Source organism: Anomaloglossus baeobatrachus, chromosome 8 (genome assembly GCF_048569485.1).
Source record: "Anomaloglossus baeobatrachus isolate aAnoBae1 chromosome 8, aAnoBae1.hap1, whole genome shotgun sequence".
In the NCBI taxonomy this organism is placed as follows: domain Eukaryota; kingdom Metazoa; phylum Chordata; class Amphibia; order Anura; family Aromobatidae; genus Anomaloglossus; species Anomaloglossus baeobatrachus.
This window is the reverse complement of record NC_134360.1, coordinates 21469314-21483132: the sequence shown is the minus strand read 5'-3', so window position 1 is coordinate 21483132 and position 13819 is coordinate 21469314. Positions and strand designations below refer to the sequence as shown.

General features: G+C 42.5%; 1 protein-coding gene across 1 annotated transcript in view; it reads right to left on the bottom strand.

The window, feature by feature from the left end:
• Positions 1 to 13819, bottom strand: part of PTPRG (protein tyrosine phosphatase receptor type G) — a 687996-nt gene that overhangs the window by 222994 nt on the left and 451183 nt on the right. The window contains exon 7 of the mRNA XM_075321067.1: positions 7972 to 8129. Within this exon, the coding sequence (XP_075177182.1) occupies positions 7972 to 8129 (158 nt within the window). The remainder of the gene's footprint in view (positions 1 to 7971; positions 8130 to 13819) is intronic.

Here is a 13819-nt window from a genome sequence, read left to right as displayed (position 1 = left end):
CTCCCTCTCACAGACATTGCATTTCTACACGATGCAGATGCTGCTGCAACTTTATACAACACTACAATCTCTGCAGCTCTCGAATCAGCTGCCCCCCTCACACACACCAAAACCCGCACAATCAACAGGCAACCCTGGTACACCAGTCAGACTAAAGAACGGAGACGGGCTTCCAGAATTGCTGAGCGCAGATGGAAGAGGTCTCATTCCACTGAGCACTTCATTGCATATAAAGAGTCCCTCACCACTTTCAAGTCCACACTCACTGCTGCAAAACAAACCTACTTTTCATCCCTCATATCCTCTCTCTCTCACAACCCTAAACAGCTATTCAACACTTTCAGTTCTCTCCTCCGTCCTCCGGCACCACCTCCCTCTCCTCTCCGCTGAAGACTTTGCCTCTTTCTTCAAGCAGAAGGTTGACAACATCAGAGCAAGCTTTGGCCCACAATCACCACAGCCCCTCATCATAGCTACTCAGCCATCTTCCTCCAAATCCAGCTTTTCCACCATGACAGAAAATCTTTCCACTCTACTCTCAAGATCACATCTAACAACCTGTGCACTGGACCCGCTCCAATCACACCTCATCCCCAACATCACCGCAGTCCTCATCCCAGCCCTAACCCATCTCTTCAACCTATCACTAACAACTGGTGTATTCCCTTCATGCTTTAAACATGCCTCAATCACACCCATCCTCAAAAAGACCTCCCTTGACCCATCCTCTGTGTCAAACTATCGCCCCATATCCCTTCTCCCCTATGCCTCAAAACTACTAGAACAGCATGTCCATCTTGAACTGTCCTCATACCTCTCCTCCTGATCTCTCTTTGACCAGCTACAATCTGGCTTCCGACCCCATCATTCCACTGAAACTGCCCTAACTAAAGTCACTAACGACCTACTAACCGCCAAAGTCAAGCGACACTACTCTATCCTCCTCCTCCTGGACCTGTCCTGTGCCTTCAACACAGTAGACCATTCCCTCCTACTACAGATTTTCTCATCTCTGGGCATCACAGACTTGGCCCGATCTTGGATCTCCTCATACCTAACCGACCGAACTTTCAGCGTCTCCCATTCTCACACCACTTCCTCATCTCGCCCCCTATCTGTCGGTATCCCCCAAGGCTCAGTTCTTGGACCCCTGCTGTTCTCCATCTACACCTTCGGCCTGGGACAGCTCATAGAGTCCTACGGCTTCCAGTATCATCTCTATGCCGATGACACACAGATCTACCTCTCCGGACCTGACATTACCTCTCTACTAACCAGAATCCCACAATGTCTGTCTGATATTTCATCCTTCTCTGCGCGATTCCTAAAACTTAACATGGACAAAACAGAGTTCATTGTCTTTCCTCATCCTCACTCATCTCCTCCAACAAGCCTTTCCATCAAACTTGATGGCTGCTCACTCTCCCCCAGTCTCACAAGCTCGTTGCCTTGGAGTGACCCTCGACTCTGCTCTATCCTTCAAGCCACACATCCAAGCCCTCTTCACCTCATGCCGATTACAACTCAAAAACATCTCCCGGATCCGTGCTTTCCTTAACCAAGAATCAGCAAAAACATTAGTGCATGCCCTCATCATCTCCCGCCTCGACTACTGCAACCTCCTGCTCTCTGGCCTCCCTTCCAACACTCTTGCACCCCTCCAATCTATCCTAAACTCTGCGGCCCGCTTAATCCACCTCTCCCCTCGCTACTCCCCAGCCTCGCCACTCTGCCAATCCCTTCACTGGCTTCCCATCACCCAACGACTCCAGTTCAAAACACTAACCATGACCTACAAAGCCATCCACAACCTGTCTACTCCCTACATCTGTGACCTAGTCTCCCAGTACCTACCTGCACGCAACCTTAGATCCTCACAAGATCTCCTTCTCTACTCCTCTCTTATCTCCTCTTCCCACAATCGCGTACAAGATTTCTCCCGTGCATCCCCCATACTCTGGAACGCTCTACCTCAGCACATCAGACTCTCCCCTACCGTGGAAAGCTTCAAGAGGAACCTCAAGACCCACCTCTTCCAACAAGCCTACAACCTACAATAACCCTCTGTCCAGTACACCACTGCGCAACCAGCTCTGTCCTCACCTATCGTACCATCACCCATTCCCTGTAGACTGTGAGCCCTCGCGGGCAGGGTCCTCTCTCCTCCTATACCAGTCTGTTATGTACTGTTAATGATTGTTGTACGTATACCCTTTCACTTGTAAAGCGCCATGGAATAAATGGCGCTATAATAAATAATAATAAAAAATAATAATAATAATAATAATAGTCCCTCCGTGTGATGTCCCAGCCCCTTCTGTGATGATGCCTCAAGCCCCTCCTGTGATGTATGTGCCTCCAGCATCTCCTACATGATGTATATGATTTATCAATCAGTTGACTGTGCTCCAGACCAAGACAAACCTGGAAAAGCAGCTGTGAGAAGCAACATGATCAATATCCCTGAGCATCACAGCCGCACCAAAGAGAAGCAGCTCCAGCCGCCACAGTAAGGACGAGTTAATTCTTTGACCAGATATATTAGGGTAATTTTCAAGCTGATAATTTTTTGCGGCCCCTGAAGGATGGTAGAAATTTCCAAATGGCCCCCGGCAGAAAAAAAAGGTTCCCCACCCCTGCTCTATGCGATCTGCTCATCTCTACTGATAGACACAATTTTGGAATGGAGGGACACAGGATAGAAAGTAAAAGAGTAGATGCTCACCCAGCAGAAAGGTTTTGTTAAAAAAAAATGCACCAAGATATGTATGCATTTTTGGTGCTTTTTGTTTTGCAGGGGGGGGGGGTATATTCAGTGGTGGGAAGGGCTGAAAAACGCAGGAAAACACATTTCAATAATACAAGGAAAAAAAAAGCAATGTGCGCACAGCGTAACAGATTTCTCAGACTTTGCTGGGATAAGGATAGACATGCAGATTTAGGCAACAAACCACACGAAAAACTACGGCAATTGGCAGCCAAAAACGGCACGGAAAAACGGCACATAAAAACGGCAGCCAAACCCCCCCCCCCCAAAAAAAACGGCATGGAAAAAAAGCGGCACATAAAAACAGCAGCCAAAGATGGCAGCCAAAAAAAAGTAAAAAAACAAAAACAAAAAAACGGCAGCAAAAAAAAAAAAAACGTCAGCCAAAAGAAAAAAAAAAACGGCACATAAAAGCAGCATGGAAAAAAACGGCACATAAAAACCGCAACCAAAAAAAGTCAGCCAAAAAAAAACAAAAAACACAAAAACGGCAGGGAAAAAAAGCGGCACATAAAAATGGCAGCCAAAGAAAAAAAAAAAAAAAAACAAACGTCAGGGAAAAAAAAAACTGCAGCCAAAAGAAAAAAAAAAAATGGCACATAAAAACGGCATGGAAAAAAAGCAGCACATAAAAACGGCAGCCAAAGATGGCAGGCAAAAAAAAAAAAAAAAAGGCACATAAAAACGGCATGGAAAAAACGGCACATAAAACAGCAGCCAAAAAAAATGGCAGCCAAAAACGGCACAGTGCGCACACAGCCAAACTGTTCCGGAATCAGTGGAGGTGAATGATCCTCTTTAAAAGATGGTAACCAGATATAACCCAACTATCACTTCCGATTTCTATACATTTGCCATTGAGACTATTTGCGTCATTCAAGCCCTCGTCCCATCCAGAATTGTATAGGAACCCAAATTTAATCCAAATTTGCACCCCCTCCTCCATGATCTGGACTGTGGGCATGTACATATTCACAAAACTAAGACTCTATGAAGGCAAATGTTAAAAAAAAAAACAAAAAAAAAAACACAACCTCTGCTAATTTCCATACAGCCATCCTTCATGGTTATTGGTGCTTCGGTTTCATTAAGCAAATAAATATTTAAATATTTTAACGTTCTAGATCTGTAATAAAAACGCCCGTAAAAAACCGAACCCGTAAATATAACGGCATCATTGGCCGATCAATCCTGCTCCACCATCAATAATGCAGCAGGAACATCTGGCAAATTCACTTTATATATAGAGGAGGCTCGGCTGTGCCGGTTTTGCACCTTTCTGCGCTCGCATGATTTGTGCTGTGACTCGCAGCCTCTCCTGGCACCACAGCGAGCCAAAGAAACAGATGGAGCCGCACAATCACTAAGAACACGCAGCATTAGAGCCTGGCTGCCGACACACAGGTGATGTGGACACTATCCGAAAACCTGCGCCCTGCCAGCCGGGGAGGAACACGTCACACAACGGCTCCATCAGGGACAAAAAAACAAAAATAGTCACAGAAATCTGCCAGAGACATGGGAGGCTTGGGGTGTTGGAAAAGAACGAGTGCAAGATCTGCTGACTAAAAGCGAGCTAAATTGGACACCTCCATGAGCAAAAAAAAAAAAAAAAAATTAAAAATAAAAAAAAAAAAAAAAAAAAAAGGGGAAAGGTTTCTTTTTCCAGAATAAATAAAAAAAAAAAAACAAAAAACAAAACAAAAACAGAATAAAACCAAAAAGTCAGGAGATAAAGCTTGTTGCAGCTTTTAGACTCTCCTATTCTCCAAGATTTGTTACAATATTTCAATACGCATTGCATACATTATTAAAGTATATGGACACTTTTTTGTTTATGTTTTTTTTGTTTTTTTTTTTACTTAAAACCATCAATTAGGGGCCTAACAATGATTTTTGCTTTTGGGTTTCAATTAAAATGTTGCATGGTTCTTAACATGCTGCCTACAAAATGAGGTAACTGAGAATCCATCAGTGAGGTCATCTAGAAAATGTTTCTATCAGGTGTGCACTCAGCTGGCTGCAGAATGAGGTAACTGGGAATCCATCAGTGAGTGCATTTAGAAAAAGGGTTTGCACAAAGTGTACACAGCTGGTTGCAGAATGAGGTTACTGAGAATCCATCAGTGAGCACATTTAGAAAAAGATTTTGTACAAGGTATGTATTCAGCTGGCTGCAGAATGAAATAACATAATCCATCAGTGAGCTCATTTAGCAAAAGAATTTGTACAAGGTATGTACTCAGCTGGCTGCAAAATGAGGTAACTGAGAATCCATCAGTGAGCCCATTTAGAAAAAGATTTTGTACAAGGTATGCGCTCAGCTGGCTGCAGAATGAGGTAACTGAGAATCCATCAGTGAGTGCATTCAGGAAAAGAGTTTATACAATGTATGTATTCAGCTGGCTGCAGAATGAAATAACTGAGAATCCATCAGTGAGCTCATTTAGAAAAAGAATTTGTACAAGGTATGTACTCAGCTGGCTGCAGAATGAGGTAACTGAGAATCCATCAGTGAGTGCATTCAGGAAAAGCGTTTATACAAGGTATGAACTCAACTGGCTGCAGAATGAGGTAACTGAGAATCCATCAGTGAGCTTGTTTAGAAAATGTTTCTACAAGGTATTTACTCAGCTGGCTGCAGAATGAGGTAACTGAGAATCCATCAGTGAGTGCATTTAGGAAAAGCATTTATACAAGGTATGCACTCAACTGGCTGCAGAATGAGGTAACTGAGAATCCATCAGTGAGCTTGTTTAGAAAATGTTTCTACAAGGTATTTACTCAGCTGGCTGCAGAATGAGGTAACTGAGAATCCATCAGCGAGCTCATTTAGCAAAAGAATTTGTACAAGGTTATGTGCTCACAGTTTTATTTATTTTTAAGATTTTCAAAAACAACAAGCGGCGGTGGAAACTACTTTAGGAAATGCTCTTTCTTGGGGGAGTTTTTTGTTTTTTGAAGCAGTGGAGTGTTTGGAGCAGTAACTGAGCAAAAACTCTTTAAATCCACTTCCAAATTTCAAAACTTCCCAAAAACATGGAGTTTTTGCTCAATTTTTGGTCTGAAAACTCAGCAAAAAAAACCCCCACCAAAAAACAAAGAAAAAAAACAAAACCCCAACCCCCCCCCCAAAAAAAAAAACCAAGACAAAAAAATGTGCTTTTTTTTTAGCTTTGAACAGATTTTCCAGAGTGTAATAAGTGTTTCTTTGGGGGCCATCTTGATTGGATAGTGCCTACTTTGGGATGTTTTCTATTAGTTTGGAATGTTTTCTATAAGGAGCGGCTTTGAAAAAGTGAAATGCACTCCCCCCCCCCCCCCCCACAAAACGTTTTTTGTTTTTTTTTCCAATCTGAAGACACATGCCCAACAAATTGGTTCCACAATAGAAATTAATTTGATGAGTATCAACTTTCAGACGTCTTGAAGCTGCTCAAAAGACTCCTCAAAAAAAAAAAAAAAAATGTGTTCACATAGTATAACTTGTCTTTTTCACAGTGTCCTTTAGCTATTTGTGACCAAAGCAAAATTGAGCTCAACTTTGATAGTTTCTTGTGATAAATCAGCACAGAGGAGTTGAGAAAAAGACAATCAAAGAGTTGCAAACACTCGTCTAAAAGGGAGCTCACTGACATATCATCAGTTTACTCATTCTATAGTCAAAAAGCCTATAAATGCAAAATTAATAGGACCCAATAGTAAAACCCATTTATAAAAAAAAACCTGTCCATATCCCAGGCCTGAAGAGACTGGTGTTACAAACACTCCTCTAAGAAAGAGCTCACTGACACATTATCAGTTTACTCATTCTACAGTCAAAAAGCCTGTAAAGGCTAAACTTTATAGAACCCAATAGTAAAAATCATTTATCAAGAAAAAAATCCAAACCTGTCCATATCCTAGGCCTGAAGTGACTGGTGTTACAAACACTCCTCTAAGAAGCAGCTCACTGACACATCATCAGTTTACTCATTCTACAGTAAAAAAGTCTGTAAAGGCTAAACTTTATAGAACCCAATAGTAAAAATAATTTATTTATATATATATTACAAAAAATCAAAACCTGTCCATAACCTAGGCCTGAAGTGACTGGTGTTACAAACACTCCTCTAAGAAGGAGCTCACCGACACATCATCAGTTTACTCATTCTACAGTCAAAAAGCCTGTAAAAGGCTAAACTTTATAGAACCCAATAGTAAAAAAAGCATTTATAAAAAAAAAAAAAAATCCAAACCTGCCCATATCATAGGCCTGAAGTGACTGGTGTTACAAGCACTCCTCTAAGAAAGAACTCACTGACACATTATCAGTTTACTCATTCTACAATCAAAAAGCCTGTATATGCAAAATTTAATAGGACCCAATAGTAAAAATCATTTATATAAAAAAAAAATCCAAACCTGCCCATATCGTAGGCCTGAAGTGACTGGTGTTACAAACACTCCTCTAAGAAGGAGCTCACTGACACATTATCAGTTTACTCATTCTACAATCAAAAAGCCTGTATATGCAAAATTTAATAGGACCCAATAGTACAATAGTAAAAATAATTTATATAATAAAAAATCCAAACCTGCCCATATCCTAGGCTTGAAGTGACTGGTGTTACAAACACTTCTCTAAGAAGGAGCTCACTGACACATTATCAGTTTACTCATTCTACAATCAAAAAGCCTAAAAATGCAAAACTTAATAGGACCCAATAGTAAAAATCATTCATTTATAATAAAAAAAAAAAAAAAAAAAAAAAATATCCCAACCTGCCCATATCCTAGGCCTGAAGTGACTGGTGTACGGTTATATAAATGCACGCAGAATGGCTGTTTTTTTTTCTTTTTAAATGCTTCCTATCTGGTATTATAAGTATTTCACGAGTCCCACAAAATGCTCCTTTTAATAATGGTCAGGACGACTTTCAAACAGGAGTGTTCAGCCATTTCTAACTGTATTTTCAGCGTAAGTACACCAGCCTCATTAGGTCTAAAATATTAATTTAATAATGGCTGTGGTTTGTATAGTGACATCTGGCAGCAGATCCTCCAGAGGACGCAGCATTCCTTGTCCGGACACTTCTCCTCTTTGACTTTTCATAATGAATGTATAGGACGTTATCCGCGCCTTTGGTTCTAGCTTCATTTAGTCTTGAAAAAATTCCATTAAGACCTTAGAATATTTAATGGCGGAACATAAAGTGACTTACCTGCTGATAGGAGATGGGGACGGGCCGGCTAAACACCACCCACTCCACGATTTCACTACACGGCGGCGTCGTAAGGGACCCCGTATATCGGTAAAAACTACTCAAAGTCGCCGGCAGTAGATCCCTCAAGATAAACGGATCCAGAAAGGTTTCTTTTTCTGCAACAAAATAAGACATTTTATTGTAATTTTTGTTGTTTGGTTGAGTCCGTTTTTTATTATTGGATTTCCCCCGCATTGTAACAGAGCGAGTTCTGCAGATGTCACTGCGGTTAATAAATGCAAATATGCAGAGAAATTAGTCCCTCTCCGCTGAATAATTTATATCCCCATGGTATGCGCAGCGTTTATACCGAAATATAGTCAACCCCGGGTATACAGATTTCTACGCCAGCGCGTGCTACGGTAGTATTATGATTAGGACGCGAGATATTAATAGTCTCTTCTCACAAATCAGAGAGAATAATGTATCTACATCGGTACCCGCTCAATATCGGAGGATTCCAAGACACACCGGCGCCATATTCATAAGAAGCCCATTCATCCACGCATCAGGGATTGCCATTTAAAGGGACCCTGCCTCGTACCGATCTGTGGACTGCAAGGGACAGGCGGGAAGGAGGGGAGCAGATTGAGACGTTTTGTAGCAAAGGATTCGGGAAATCTTGTGTTTTATTGAAGGCGATCTAGACCTGATCGGTGGTGGTGCGATACCTGGCACCTGCACCAAACGGGCACTGCCAAAACGAATGTGTGTGTCCATTGTGTGTCCGATCTTCAGACAATAGGTTGTAGAGCAGAAGGAGCTGTGATGTGGGGTAAAAAGGACTTGTCCAGTAATAAAATATCCAGTTCACCAATAACTAGTTGGTTTGGGTCCAATGTTTAGCACCTTCACATCAACCGATGCCGATGGTGACCAGTTGTGTCTGCACAACAGAAGAGTGGCCACAACTGGGTGCTGCACATCTGCCCCTTTTTAGAATTAAGGCTGGAAACACATCTATGCGAGTAAAATCGGTCCGACTGGGCTGAAAAAAACTCGGCTGATTTTAGTTCACGTTAGGTGCGAGTGCAACGCAAGTGCAATGCTTTTTCTGAATAAATTAATGATTTTACTAGCATGTGTAATGCGTATTTTTTACTATGTCATCTACCATTCAGCGCTGCTACATGGCCGCTGACAGCAGACACAGACAGCCATGTAGCAGAGCTGAATGGCAAATCACAGCAGACACAGACAGAGCCGCACTGTCAGAATGAACTCGGGTGAACTCCACCCAACTTCATTGTCATGCTGCGGCTCTGTCTGTGCCACGTCCTGATTAGCGGTCACCTGTGAAGGACTCACCGGTGACCGCTAATTCCCCTGAGTGACTGAAATTAGCAGCCCTCTCTCATACTCACCGATCCCCCGATCCCCGGCGTGGCGCTGCACGGCATTCACACTGCTCCGGCGCCTATGATTGGTTGCAGTGAGACACGCCCCCACGCTGAGTGACAGGTGTCTCACTGCACCCAATCACAGCAGCCGGTGGGCGTGTCTATACTGTGCAGTGAAATAAATAATTAAATAATTTAAAAAAACCAGCGTGCGGTCCCCCCCCAATTTTAATACCAGCCAGATAAAGCCATATGGCTGAAGGCTGGTATTCTCAGGATGGGGAGCTCCACGTTATGGGGAGCCCCCCAGCCTAACAATATCAGTCACCAATTTAATAAGCCATCCATCCTGCATTACGCCGGACATGGAGGGCTTTTTGGGGCTTATTAAATTGGTGAACCAGGGAATTTGTTAGTGTTTTTTATTTCTAATAAAGGATTGTTCGGGTGTGTGTGTTTATTTACTGTAATTTACAGATTAATCATGGAGGGTGTCTCATAGACGCCTGACATGATTAATCTAGGATTTAGTGGCAGCTATGGGCTGCCATTAACTCCTTATTACCCCGATTTGCCAACGCACCAGGGTAAATCAGGAAGAGCCGGGTACAGTCCCAGAACTGTCGCATCTAATGTATGCGGCAATTCTGGGCGGCTGCTGACTGATATTGTTAGGATGGGGGGCTCCCCATAACGTGGAGCTCCCCATCCTGAGAATACCAGCCTTCAGCTGTATGGCTTTATCTGGCTGGTATTAAAATTGGAGGGGACCGCACGCCGGTGTTTTTAATTATTTATTTATTTATTTTACTGCACAGTATAGACACGCCCACCGGCTGCTGTGATTGGTTGCAGTGAGACAGCTGTCACTCAGCGTGGGGGCGTGTCTCACTGCAACCAATCATAGGCGCCGGTGGGCGGGTAAAGCAGGGAATACGAGATTGTTTAATGAGCGGCCGGCTTTTTCAAAAGAGGAGAAGCCGCCGGAGCAGTGTGAACGCCGTGCAGCGCCGCGCCGGGGATCGGGGATCGGTGAGTATGAGAGAGGAGGGATAGACCGACATGGACAGAGAGTGAGGGACAGAGATAGTGACTGACACAGAGAGAGAATAGAGACCGAGAGGGAGAGACCGACACAGAGAATAGTGATTGACAGACATTGTGAGATATCAGTCGTTTCCAGTGTTTTAGGAAACATGCGAGAAATGTATTTAGAAAATTGGATGTCACTAGGATGGTGTGAGTGCCGTCCCGTGACATCCGATTTTTTACACTCCCATAGACTTGCATTGGAGATACTCGCAGTAGAAACTCGCAAACAAACAGCATGCTGCGATTTTTTTCTCAGTCCAATTTGGACTGAGAAAAAAAATCGCAAATGCGAGCTCAATCATTCACTAACATGTGTCCGATTCCAATGCGAGATTTTCTCGCATTGCTCTACTGCGAGAAACTCGCAAGTGAGAAGCAGCCCTAAGAAGGGGTGGATCTGCAATACACAGCCTGTGCAGCTCATCCGCCCGGCACCGGCACCAGGAATGGCTGACCGGTGAAGGTGCCCAATGCTGGACCCAAATCAACTGCTTATTGAAGATGGATATTTTTGTTTTTTTTACCCCACAACAGCTCCTTCTGCTCTACATCATAGTTTCTGAAGATCGGACACGCAATGTGATGCAATCCCTTTAATAGTTGGAACCATTCATTTTCAAAAAAAATTGATTGTAGGTTAGAACCTCAGTACAAGACAAATCAACAGGCAATCACCAGGATGTAGCACAATGATGTAAAAAAATGGGACGTCCAGAAAAAAAACAAAAAAAACAAAAAACCACCACACGCGTAAAGATCATACAGAAGTTACCAGATGACAACCAAGAATGGAAAAACGGTCAGGTGTCAAAAACCAAGGATGGAAAAACGTCCAGATGACAACAAAGAATGGAAAAATAGCCTGATGACAACCAAGAATGGAAAACACGGCCAGATGACAACCAAGAATGGAAAAACAGCCTGATGACAACCAAGAATGGAAAACACGGCTATATGACAACAAAGAATGGAAAAACATCTAGATAACAACCAAGAATGGAAAACACGGCCAGATGACAACCAAGAATGGAAAACACGGCCAGATGACAACCAAGAATGGAAAACACGGCCAGATGACAACCAAGAATGGAAAAACGGTCAGGTGTCAAAAACCAAGGATGGAAAAACGTCCAGATGACAACCAAGAATGGAAAAACAGCCTGATGACAACCAAGAATGGAAAAACAGCCTGATGACAACCAAGAATGGAAGAACAAGCAGATGACAACCAAGAATGGAAAAACCAGATAATGACCAGTAATGCAAAACATGGCCATATGATAACCAAGAATGGAAAAACGGCCAGATGACAGCCAAAAATGCAAAAACGGTTAGATGACAACCAAGACTGGAAAAGCAGCCAGATGACAACAAAGAATGGAAAAACAACCAGATGACAACCAAGAATGGAAAAATGGCCAAATGACAGCTGTTCCTCTGAGATGAACATGACACTCTCCGCTACGGAAAAAAAAGAAAACACTGAACAGTTGTCAGATGGCGGACTCTCCTGGACAGAATACAAGAAAATATAAGCAATAGGTCATCATCCTACGATGGACCAAAAAGCATCACAGTGGAGAGGACAGACTTAATACAAGGACCGAGTGAGGAATCCCAGAGATGGCGTCCGCACAAAAGAAATCAATATCCAGTTATGGGGAAGTAAGGTTCTAAAGATTTGCTACAATACCATATTTTTTCCAAGACCACAACACAATACTCAACATATAGAAGAAAGATTTGCAGGGAATGGAACAACATTTCTTTGGACATCTTCAGTGAATAGCATATTCTGTTCAATTTTTATCTCTACAAAAGGAAACATGACTGTAATAGTAATAGAGTCAGAAGACAGGCTGTAAATGCCTTGTCAGGGAAGGCGCTGGAAGGATAACACATTAACTCGTAAGCCATTAAAAAGGAGAAAAGTCGACATTTACTGCAACTAGAAGAAATACGATGGCGAGAAGAAAATGGGGCAATAATGAAACACTTGGAGGGGTGGTTTCCAGTAAACCAGGAGTTGGATGTAGCCTTTCTAAAGGCGCTCATGGAACTTAGATTAAAGGTGTCCAAAGTTGCTTATTTCGAGGGGGCTGTCATACCATCAAAGGTGGCTTCCCGAAGAGAATAAAGAATTGGGCAAGTCAAAGGGACGTTAACTTTCTTTGTTCTCAGAGGAGATGAGCCACTGCCAGGAGGGTGACAACGGTTTTCTCTAGGTGTGCGAGTTGGGAGGGATAGTCATCGGCCCAAGAAGAGAAAAACCATTAGGAGTATTTTATCAACAGATGAGCTTTTAGTAATTTATCATGTTCAACTGTGAGCAAAATGCTAAAGTAGCCGACCAATAAACAAGAGTTTTTTTTCACGAATCCACAGAAAGACCTCCTTTATAGCATTTTTAAACGGTCAGATGACCACCAAGAATGGAAAACATGGCCAGATGACCACCAAGAATGGAAAAACAACCAGATGACAACCAAGAATGGAAAAACAACCAGATGACAACCAAGAATGGAAAAACAACCAGATGACAACCAAGAATGGAAAACACGGCCAGATGACAACCAAGAATGGAAACAAGGCCAGATGACAACCAAGAATGGAAACAAGGCCAGATGACAACCAAGAATGGAAACAAGGCCAGATGACCACCAAGAATGGGAACAAGGCCAGATGACCACCAAGAATGGAAACAAGGCCAGATGACAACCAAGAATGGAAAAACAACCAGATGACAGCCAAGACTGGAAAAACAACCAGATGACAGCCAAGACTGGAAAAACTACCAGATGACAACAAAAAATGGAAAAAAAACAGATGACAACTAAGAATGGAAAAAAATGCCCAAGTGACAACCAAGAATCGAAAAACAACCAGATGACAACCAAGAATGGAAAAACCGGCCAGGTGATAGCCAAAAATGGAAAAACCGCCACATGTATTCTATCGACAAATGAACTTTTAGTAATTTATCATGTTCCACAGTGGGCAAAATGTTAAAGTAGCCGACCAATAAACAAGAGTTTTTATAATGAATCTTCAAGGAGGCCCCCTTTATGGAATTTTAAAGTAGAGGGGGTCTAAAATAGTGACTTGATCTTTGGAGGTACAAGTCTTCATTTTGTAATGCTGCAAATCCCCTTGGTTGGCTCGGCAAGAGAATTTATCACTTGTTGGCATGTTTCCCAGCTGATTGCAGGAGGTCCCCAGTATCTCGACATCCAGAACCAAAGAAAAAAATGGTGGTTGGGCAGGTTTAGGGTGATCTGAAATTGAGCAATGACTTGGATTTGTTACCATAAAGAGATTAAAAAAAAAATAAAAATATTTGAAGAACTCATGCCTAGAGGCCATGTTCGTCATCT